This window comes from Papaver somniferum, chromosome 2 (assembly GCF_003573695.1).
Source record: "Papaver somniferum cultivar HN1 chromosome 2, ASM357369v1, whole genome shotgun sequence".
NCBI lineage: Eukaryota > Viridiplantae > Streptophyta > Magnoliopsida > Ranunculales > Papaveraceae > Papaver > Papaver somniferum.
In genome coordinates, this window is record NC_039359.1 from 196,170,615 (window position 1) to 196,181,826 (window position 11,212).

Sequence of the window (11,212 nt, forward strand, 5' to 3'; positions counted from 1 at the left end):
ATGCGTCAGATCGGATTCGATGAGTTGCATTTTTGCTCTCCAAAAAGGAGAGCTGTCGTGGCAACTAATGCAGAAGTGGAGAATGGAGAAGAGTTTTTACAACAATATTAGTTATGTTCATAGCTACAGAGAGACTAATTTTTCAGCTGATGCCTCGGCCAAACAAGCTTGTTTGTTGGCTGAGGAAAATTATGAGTTTTATGAGAGTAGGCCAGGTTTTATTCATTCTGTTGAATGGCCAGGAGAGGTTTATTTTCGTTTTAAATAGGTTTCATTGACGAGCAGCCTTTTGGCTTAGCGCTAATATGACTTAGCGCTAATATAACCTAGTCCCTGTACAGTTTCGTTTTTATATTATATTTTTGTTGACCGAGTTTAAAAAAAAGTGAGTCATATTTTGAGGCATTTAAGAACCGCATTCTACTGTAGACATGTTAACATGCAAATAAGAAATCACACAATTGAGGCGCGTTATTCAACAAGTTGCGGATGGTTAGAAATTAGGACGTCAACCGATAATGATAGGGACTTTCAACTGTAGCTATCTTGACAACAGGCAAAGAAAAAATTATGCAAGCAACAGAGAAAATAAGAGAAAGAAAACAACAATTTCTGTGATTGGGGAAACAATGAAATAGATAGGAAAAGCAGCTCAAAGACAGTTTTCCTTCGCTGTTTTAACTTATTTTGTTTCCAACTTATAGACAACACAGAGTATTAACACAACACACAACAAGAAGAAAGTTTCTCTACCTCATAATGTAGCAGCTTATCCTCCTACAACAACATCATGCCATGCGTCTCTCCCTTTCTCCAACATTCTCTCTCAAACTTATCCCCTTGCTGAAGTCTGAACTTCCCATACATATAATCTTCTCATATCTATAATTACTACATTTAAAATAGATTTACTTAAAATCCGAATCTTCTTGAACTAGCTAATTAATTAACCAAGTAATACAAACCAAAACAAAACTAATTAAAAAGAAAAACTAACTCTTTCTTGTTTAGTTCCGATCAACATACTCTGCTCTATTCGCTGCGGCGTATCGCAAGAATCATCACATGATACTGCAGCTACCAGTGTTTTCATCGCTGAAATAATGCATGTAAGGATCTGCAGTTTGTTGGGGAGGGTAATACGACACTGGTTGCTGTCTGGCGTACATCATCGGATGGCCACTGCCTCCATTTCCATGCATCATCGCTGCCATATAGGCTTGTTGGTTATATGGGTTCATTCCACCACCAAGCATATCATGCCCTGCTGCTGCTCCCTGATAGAAACCACCACCACCTGGATTCATTGCTGCCGCGGGTAATCCTTGAACTGCCGGAATCTGACCCATTTGTCTCATCTGCATCATATTCATATTTCCCATTTGACCGCCGCCGCCCCCTAGGGCAGCAGCACGTGCGGCATCGTTGATGTTATTGAACCCACCTTGTTGCATCATGTTCATCATATTCATACCCCCACCACCACCTCCATTACCACCTTTCTTATCATTATTGTTCTTTCCACCCCCACCACCAGCATTTTTACCATCTTGTGGTTTGCCACCATTTTTAGAGTCTTGCGGTTTTCCTCCATTTTTACCATCTTGCTGTTTACCTCCCTTACTTTTCTCATCTCCTTTTTTGCCTCCGTTACCATTCTTGGAATCATTATTTCCACCCTTACCTTGGACAGGCACAGCACCACCCTTCTTTCCATCCCCACCACCACCCTTATTCTTATCACCCATTGAAAGCCCTTTCATCACAGCACTTAACATCCCACCACCACCGCCGCCGCCACCACCACCTCCGTGTCCGTTACCCACCATGTTCTTCATTTTGCTAGGAGGTGGTTGACCAAAATCTTCCTCATCAGTATAATCATCATCATCAGTGTAATCTTCAACATCAAATTCATCATCAAAATCATCATCATCACTGTAATCATCCTCATCTGGCAAAGTAAATTTCACAGATTTCTGGTCTTGTTGTTTGAATGGCAACTTCAAATCTTTAAGTTGAGGTAAATTATTCAGATCCTTAAACCCTTTCAGCTGCTGTAGCTGTTGCATCTGTTGCTGGTTAAGACCACCTCCACCTCCACCACCACCAACCTTTGGTTGTTCTTTCCCACCTTTCTGCTGAGCTTTGATATCCTTCCCACCACCGCCACCTTTATTTCCACTCTCCACTTGTATATTCTTAAACTGATTTTGATTTTGATTTTGATTCTGATTCTGGTTATTATTGTTGGAACTCTTTTGAGCACCCCATAGTTCTGCATGTTTTCCTGATTTCTCAAGCTTCTTTATCAGTTCTTTAGGGTCAACATTTCCTGATACTGTTACCTTCCCTAGTTCCTGATCTATACTTGTTTGATAAACCCCTGCAAAAATAAAAATCACAACTTTTAGTCACACAAAAATCCACTTTTTTTTTCTTTCTTTTTTTGATAATTATTAAATAAATAAAATACCTTCACATTTCTTCAATATTTTCTTAACCTTTTGCTTGCATCCATCACAGTGTATATGCACTTTCAGAACACAAGTCTGCACAAAACCCAAACAAATAAAGAAGCCATTAACATGTGAAGATGAAATGTTTTCATTTTGATTTCAAAAACAAGCTAAAAAAAAAGTACAAAAACGAAGGCACTTACCCTGATTTTCAAGAACTCTTCTTTATTCATATCTTCTCCAGTCAAAGAGTATAAAAAACAACAAGAAATTGTACTATAGAACAAAACTAAAATAGAGATCTAGAACCAGCTAAATGAAATGGATATAGCAGAAAACAAGAGAAACAACAAAGGAGCAGACTTCAATAGAGTCGCAGAGAGAGAGAAGGGGGTTCAGAGGCGGTGGGTAGACATTAAACTTGTTCTAACCATCCCCTGTTTCCTCTATTTCAGGGTTCTTGTTTTTTTTGGATGAGAGAAAGAAGTAAAATTTAGAGCTAGCTCTCAAAATGAGGACTCTGCTTCTATATTTATTGATTTGTCAGTATACATGTATCACTCCTTTAAGAATACCAATATTATAAGATAACTCCCTTTATATTTTACTGAAATTGTTTAACACCCTTAACTGTTTAGCTATTGCCGTACAGTCAGGTGGGTGTACACAACGCACTGTTTCAGTTGACGTTTATTTGGGAATGGTCAAGTAGTCTTGACTTGTTATCATAAAGAGCAAAGAGGTTCTCAGTTTTTCTTTCCAATCCCCTTGTAAACCACACCCGAGTCCTCGAGATTTACGATAAGTATAAAACGGAATTCTTTATTTTGATGAGAATAAAATTTTAAGGACCCAAGATTTTAAGGTGGTGTTTATTGAAAAAAGAAAAAGAGAGTTCTAGTGCGGGTGGCACTTGGTAGTAAGAAAGTAACGACATATGGAGCAAGTCCAAGTTAACATATTTGATGGTCCTTGTGGATGGGCAACCTTATTTATTCATAGTGGGAGAAGAAAATATCGGGCAGTGCGGGTGGCACTTAGTAGTAAGAAAGTAAGGACATATGGAGCAAGTCCAAATTTAACATATTTGATGGTCCTTGGTGGCCGAGTCGGAACAGCAGCTCGATGGATCTATCTTGAGCGGTTGTTCCGGACTGGACAATACCGGTAGGGCGGGATGTACTTGGCAAGGATGTCATCGGGGCAGCGGATTTAAGTGGAGATTAAAAACGAGACGGAAAGCCGAAATGTCGGCATCGAGAAGGGTCGAGCGAAGAATGTTTCTCTTGGCAACAAGGGCGCTGAGGCGGTCTGGCCATGCCGGCGGGACATCAAATGTCTGCAGCACTCACGGTCTAAACTGTGCGGATTGGCTCTCCCCCAAAACCACTCAACCCGAGTAAAGGGAACAAAGGGTCATTTTCATCAGAAGAAAATATCGGTGGCGATCGTCCTCAGTTGGTATGCTCGTTTCAGATTGAGCTGGGACTCGGTGCAACATTAGCCGAGCCTTGGCTCTACTTGAAACAATCGCCGTCATCTTTGACAATAACGGCTATATTTCTAACGGTTAATCCAACGGCTATCTGCCCATTCTACTTATACAAGTCTTCTTCCATCCACCAATAAGCTCACACAATTTTTATTTATTTTGTATATTCACAGAAATTCACCAAATTTCTTCACCAGATTCCTTCTTTTTAGTCGTTTCAATCAAAAAAAAACAATCTCTTATGGATCTTAATTTAGAAAATGAGGAAGCATAGACAATTGCGCCACTCTCTCCAACAACGGTGAATGCATCAGTTTGATCAAACGGATGAAAATTCAGACAATGAGAGCACAATAAAAATTATACACGGGGTAAGTAGAGCGAGATCGAGAACCAAGAGCAGTATTGACAAGAAGATATACATGGAGATTTCGAGAAAAAATATATCAATAAATGACGCGTGATTATTTTATCAACAGATGTGTGTATTTTGATGAAGATTTTCAACGTAGGTTTCTATGCAAAAGCATTTAGTTATTAGACTTATCGGAGAGCTTTGTTGGGTAAACCCTAAATTTAACTATCAATTAAATGCATGAAATGTACGAGGACGTAGTTCTGAAGAAAAAAAAAGGCCAGTGCATCTCTAAGGATTCTGGGTAATGGTATGCCAGTGGATTCCTGTGATGATTATATTCGTATGGTAAACAACAACATATGAAAATCTCAATATGTTTAGAGAAAGTGTAGTCAACCATTTTGGTCCACGTTTTTTACGACAACAACGTAAGATGATGTCAACCTCGATTACTAGTTGAAAATACGAAAAGAGGCTTTCCCGGAATGCTAAGTAGCCTCGATTGCATGCATTGGGTGTGGCATGGAGGTCAATCTGCTTGGCAAGGTCAGTATAAGTGCCACTACTCAAAACCAACTGTTGTTTTGAAAGCGACAGCTTCTTATGATTGTTGGATGTGACATGCTTTTCTTGGACTCCCGGGTTCAAATAACAACATTGATATTTTGCACAAATCGCCTTTGTTTGAAGAATTGAAGTGCTTCAGCTGCAAATATCACCGTTAATGGCAATAACTATAACATGAGGTATTTTCTGGCATAAGAAATTTATCCGACGTGGTCATTTTGATTCAAGCTTACACTCAAATACCAGAACGTGAGGAGACCCGTGATAGACGATATTTCAACCAGAAGCAAATGGGGTGTATGAAGAATGTCGAACGAGCATTTGGAATTTTGAAGAAGAAATTTCATATAATTTGTATCATTCTTTTAAACCAATAAAATCAAATAGGGATATGTTCACCTGCATAATTTTGCATAATATGGTAATCGAGGAAACCCGACGGGATACTATTTGGACAAGTTATCCAGATAAAGATTTGAGGAAAAAAGTTCTACCCCTTCAGGGTGTGGCGGCAAGTGAGTACAGAATGATAGAAGAAATAATTCAAAACAAAGGTTTACAATTAAGCCTAAGAGAGAATCTCACTGCGCGCAATCGGGATGAATTCAGAAGAAGAAATCCTCACAGATTTAGTTTGTTTTTACTTTATCGGTCGACCGATGGGAGACCTTCTATATGGTGGGTTGAACTGCCAGCGTAAGTCCCGCTCTCTTCATGCAATACATGTCATTTCAATCTATTTTAATTTTAGTTCCAATTAATTTCAATTTAATCAAATTGGATCATTTTTTCCAAAATGGAGGTGATAATCGAATACTAACAATCCCCAAATGTTCTTAGAAAATATAAAATCAATCAACAAAGATCAATTTCACCTTCAATTGTGTTGAAGAAAAATTCAATAAATAAAAATGCTTATATCTATTGCTATGGACCGTTGCAAATTTTGAGACTTCGGTCGACACCCACCGTAGAGACATGATCATCTAATAGTTATTATTTCAATTATTTTAGTTATATTAATGTAATTTTGTCTTTGTAACTTGGACTAAACAAACATTGAAATTGAAACTAAAGATTACACTGAATTTAGAACTAAGGATTATATTGAATTTAAAACTAGCTATTACAGCCAGAATTCAAAACTAAAAGTCCAAGACTAAACAAGTATAATGGCATTTATCAGAATCGATGTCAACTTTTGTTGGCGTTGTCGAGCCTTTTGTGATTAAAATTCGTCAAATTCATCTTGCTAAAATCGTAGTTGTGGAGAATTCATTATTGACATGTACATTCCCATGATTCCACTCATGTGCGCACTAAAAAGAAAAAAGAAAAATCAATCGCCTTATGACTTTCCTCATTTCTGGAATCATTTTCTTACGCTCTATTAGTTTAATAGTATCTGTTTTTTCTTGTTTTTCAAAAAATTCTTGAAGATCGTATTCTGAATTTGATGGTTGTGCGACATCTTGAGTTGCCTTTTTGTTTCTTTTTTGACACCCATTCCACCATATCTTTCTCCATTTCCACTCTCATTTCCATTAAGATTAGAATTACCATGTGGGAATACTCCAATGTTGGGATGAGGGTTTGATCTTGTTTTTAGTGAAAGAATAAGGAGACCCATGTTGTTGAGAAACATTTGCAGTCTCCTAAGGTGATTCCTTTGGCACTTCATATCCATTCAACAAATCAAGGTTATATTGGTTTATCTTTCTGAGGATGTGGAAACCTGTTAAACTATTTGAACAACTTACTAAATCGAATTCTATATCACCGCTTGCTATTTGGTGAGCTATTTGCATCATCAAAGTTACCCATAAGTTCATGTATTTTCTGTTTGCATTAAAACACCCTGCAGATAATCCCAAAAGCATCACGTCTTTGAATATTCCCATTTTTCTGATTAAAAAGCTTATGAACGTTCCCCCAAAAAGTTTTATGTTGTTGTTGAACACTATTGATGGAATCAAGCATAAGTGTTACATAGGCTCTGCAAATATATTTTAAACCGTGAGTTTTCTATTGAAGTATTTTGTGGTTATAATGAAGTGGCCATTTTTTTTAAATTTTTTTTTTCTGATTTAAAGATTAAGAGTTTGAGAGTAAAAATTTGAGTAGAAAGTGAAATCATAAAAAAAAAATTGGGTGTAGAAGGTGTGATTTTAGAATTGAAAATGATTGCATTTTTATAGGGAATGAGATTAGAGCCGTTGGATGGAACAAACCGTTATCGGCTTAGTGAGGGCCGCTCGTATCAACATAAACTGAGCCTTGGTCTTTCCTAGGCCAAGCGTCTCAGTTTAATTCAGTCATCTCAAGTTGATTCGGAATGGGAAAACTCTCAAATTTACAAGTTTTTCCGTCCATTTTCATGTTTACATATCCCACTGTAGGGTGGGAATGTGAAAATCTGCCCATTTACTCTCATTGTCTTTGCTCTTGAAAAATATTGCAATTATAAGGGTATTGCAGATAACTATGGGGTTGCCATTTTATTTTCATCCAGGCTAGTTATATATGAGGTGAAAACATGGGGGTATCTAAATACACCACCAAATTTTTCTAAGGCAACCTGTATGAACTAAACTCGAATACTATTCCGAGAGTTCAACTTAATGAATCTCAATCAAGGAATTATACGAAGAGCTTATATCTCTTTCTCCAACAATCAGAAAGTTTACAGAAGCAAGTCCGTGAACCTTATTATGTGTGAGAGTACTTGGACGATTCCAAAGATCAATATCCAAGAATCAATCATGTCGTATCCAACAAACAAGGATGGATGTATCTACTTTAATTGATTAACGTACAACCTGTGATATTTCTTAACGAGGAAACCGCAAATGCAAAAAAACTCCGGAACCTAGTCCAGATTTGAACACCAAACTGTATTAAGCCGCTACATACACTAGCCTACTATCATTTTTTTTTCTTCCTAATCATGTAATTTTATTACTAAAATAAACCAAAATTATACAAAAATGCTAAAAATCCATAAGCTAAAAAGCATTTACAAACCAAAAGAAATCAAGAGATAAATTTAAAATAAATTCCCTCTTCAAACTCCAATCCTCCCAAGCAGTCAGGCTTATCATCATAAAATAATACAGTTCCTATTGATAATAGTACTCCCTTTTTTGTCATTTTATCTGCTGAGAAATTGATCTTCTTATATGAGTGTCTGAAAGATATTATAGCAATGTTTTTCTTAATGTTATTCCATCTAGCCTCTACAATCCAGAGTACTTTACCATTCTTAAAAGCATGTAACACTGTATTAGTGTCCAAGCTAAAACATACCTCAACATAATTTTTCCTGACTGCCCAGTCACTTGCTACCATTAATGCATTACTTCAGCCAGATAGTTGGTTGCAATACCCATCCCTCCAGATGTTTCACCCACCTCATCCCTTTCCACAAATCCAAAACCAGCATTCCTTGAATTCCCTTTAGATGCACCATCACAGTAGATTAGTATTTAATTTCTGAAGGGAAGCTTGAAGAAGCATTGCTTCACCTGAGCAGTATGAGTTTTCACTCCAGTGATTCCAAAATATGACAAGATCTGCAAATCATACATGCTTCCCCATTTGGTGCTCTTTATTCTGTCTCCACACTCCCATGTAAATCTAATAATTTTCTGTTTAAATTTAGTAAGATTTGGTTTTTCATCTTCATATATCACTTTGTTCCTGGTATGCCATTGCTCTACCATAGTATTAAAAGCACAATTATACCACACTGTTTTTATTGCTCCACTCTTCCCCTGAGAAACCTGTAATACTTCCACAAATGATACTGGATTCAAACATTGAAATATCCCCCCCAGCCAATGCCATACATTGACACTAAACTCACAGTGCCATAGTAAGTGTTGCATTGTGTCCTGATTATTACCACATAAGTAGCATTTAGAAACAGTCAAAAAACCTTTATTTCTTACTGATTCCTTAGTAGCACATGCTCCTATTAAGATTTTCCACAGATTGGTAGAGGTATAAGGATGAATACATGGGATCCCATGCCTTGCTTTCCCAAGTTACCACTGGATATTTCTTCCTCACCAACTGAGCAGCACTTGATACAGAAAAATTATCTTGAAGATCAGCTTCCAAAATCTTCTTGTCCTCCCTTGAGATAATACTTGCAGTTCACTCTTCTCAAATAATGTGTACATATATTCAGGTAACTTCCATCTACCATTTACAATCAATTGTTGAACTTTGAGGTCCATATTCTGTAACACAAATTGATCATCAGTGTATCTCTCAATTAAGGCATATCCTTTTATCCATTTATCATTCCACACAGATTTTTTTTTTATGTCGCCAACTAACCATCTACTTCCTTTCTTAATCTCAGGAATCACCCACTTAATACCTGGCCATATGGATGATTGTCTATATGATGTAGTCTATTCATTCTTGTTATTTATGTATTTGGCACTCATAAATTTTGTCCATTCCACATCTTTTATCTCAATCTTCCATAATAGCTTCATTAGTAAAGCTTTATTCGTTATCTCCAATCTCCTTAAGCACGGTCCTCCTTCTGAAGTTGATGAATTTACTTCATCCCATTTGACCGTCTCTAATTTTTTTCACAGCAGGATCACCTGACCATAAAAAGTTCCTGATAATTATCTCACACTCATGTATAACTGACTTTGCCCACTTGTAAACTGACATATTATATATTGGCATACTACAAAGTACATATTTGACTAAAGTTAACCTGGCTGAGAATGCAAGTAACTTTCTCATCTATCCAGTTAGCATTTGCTGCATCATTTCCACCATTCCCCAAACCTGATATGATTTAACTCTAGCAGGATTTAAAAGCACTCCCAAATACTTGTCAGGAAATTCTGACAGATCCATGTGTAAGTAATTTTCTATCTCATTTTACCTTGTATCTGACACACCACCAACAAAACACTTACTTTTACTTTTATTCACCACCTGGCCAGATGAACTTTGATACTTCCCCAACATATTCATCAGGTTATCCAAAGATCTTTTGTGCCCATTATAAAAAATGAAAATATCATCAGCAAACATTAGGTGAGAAGGCTGACATCCACCTATGTTAACTATAGCATGTAGCTTACCCTCCTGCATTATCATAGCTATATTTCTGCTTAATACTTCTTTAGCTAAAAAAAAATGGGTGATAAAGGATCACCTTGCATGAGTCCCCTTCCTACTCCAAAGAACCCACATGGATCACCATTCACAAGTACTGATATCTTAGCAGATTCAAAAAGTTTTCTGATCTAGTTAATACCCACTTCTGAAAAGCCAAATCTGTTAGAGAATTGCTCGGTCGAACTCGCATGCGTTGCTATCTCAAGCATGTTTGTCAATGTTAGTGATCAAAACTATAAGTCCTGATTTCTAGTCTATTATAGCTAAGGTCTCGGACTAGGATAGAAAGTGTAGTTGAGCTCAAGAACTCCATGGAAATCATCATACAAGACGAAGGACTACTCAAGGAACGGGTGGATCTTTATCGACTAAAAGGTATGTGGAGACTTGAACTTATCTATCACTCAAAATCTATTTATCTCCTATCTTGAGACAAAAATCGTTTTGCTATATAGACTTAGATTATACACATTTGGTATTTCGAGCCGATTTTACCTCGCCTATCTATTTCTCGAAATATGTGTTGGTAAAGATTTTGCTTTAGCCAAGTTCATATTTACCTAGTGACGAAAGTCATGTTATGTTTCAATCACTTTGAAAATTGCTCTGACGAGAAATGGTTTGTGAATAACAACTGTATAACGTCCTCTGAGAATGTTTCAATGATTGAAATGAGAGTTTAGACTATATAACCATTTGGAGGATATGAGCATTGTTGTGGAAACACATATATGTATAAATCCTTATTGCTTGAACCGAAGTTTGCGAACTTTGTTGATCAAGTGAACCGGAGTAGTGCATGAGCTAAGTCCGCGAACTGGCGAAGTTCTCAAACCCGAGAATTTTTGCTGGATTTTGTGAACTCCATTCGGGAACTTAAGTCCGCGAACCCAGTCCGCGAACTTGAGAAGGTTATGTCTAAAAACGATGTTTAGTGAACTTATCTTTATAAACTAAGGAATGCAATTGCAAACCATGGCTATAGAGTTCATGAACCGATTCATGTGAATCAAATCGTTTTTGCTTCAATTGTGTCTTGTGCAGTACATAAGATTTCCTTGCAGTTGAACAACTCTATAACTAGTTCATTTGAGTCATTTGAACTAGTTATGGTGAAGAAGAACATGGTTGATATGAAAGGATCATATGGCTAACCATTTGGTTAACTATTATTGAACCAAC

At 37.0% G+C, this 11,212-nt stretch overlaps 1 protein-coding gene across 3 annotated transcripts; it reads right to left on the bottom strand.

Moving 5' to 3' along the window:
* Positions 1–589: 589 nt before the first annotated feature.
* On the bottom strand, positions 590–2,950 carry LOC113350132 (heavy metal-associated isoprenylated plant protein 33-like). Of its 3 annotated transcripts, none has more exons than XR_003360638.1 (4): positions 2,663–2,950; positions 2,477–2,552; positions 998–2,386; positions 590–891 (listed from the first exon to the last, which is right to left on the bottom strand). XR_003360638.1 is itself a non-coding variant. In XM_026594218.1 (4 exons), exons 1-3 carry the CDS (start codon positions 2,690–2,692, stop codon positions 1,062–1,064), a joined length of 1,431 nt encoding a protein of 476 aa, XP_026450003.1. In that variant the 5' UTR covers positions 2,693–2,950; the 3' UTR covers positions 590–891; positions 1,027–1,061. The 3 variants fall into 3 exon arrangements, 2 of the variants coding, with proteins under 2 accessions (XP_026450003.1, XP_026450002.1); XM_026594218.1 differs by having other exon boundaries at positions 1,027–2,386; XM_026594217.1 differs by having other exon boundaries at positions 590–2,386.
* Between the last annotated feature and the right edge of the window lie 8,262 nt (positions 2,951–11,212).

Bases quoted from the DNA above. Each gene is read 5' to 3' on its own strand.
- LOC113350132 (XM_026594218.1), bottom strand. From the start codon at position 2,692: ATGAATAAAGAAGAGTTCTTGAAAATCAGG. The intron at 2,553-2,662 runs GTAAGTGCCTTC...GGTTTTGTGCAG, and splicing joins AAGAGTTCTTGAAAATCAGG to ACTTGTGTTCTGAAAGTGCA. The intron at 2,387-2,476 runs GTATTTTATTTA...TTATTTTTGCAG, and splicing joins AATATTGAAGAAATGTGAAG to GGGTTTATCAAACAAGTATA.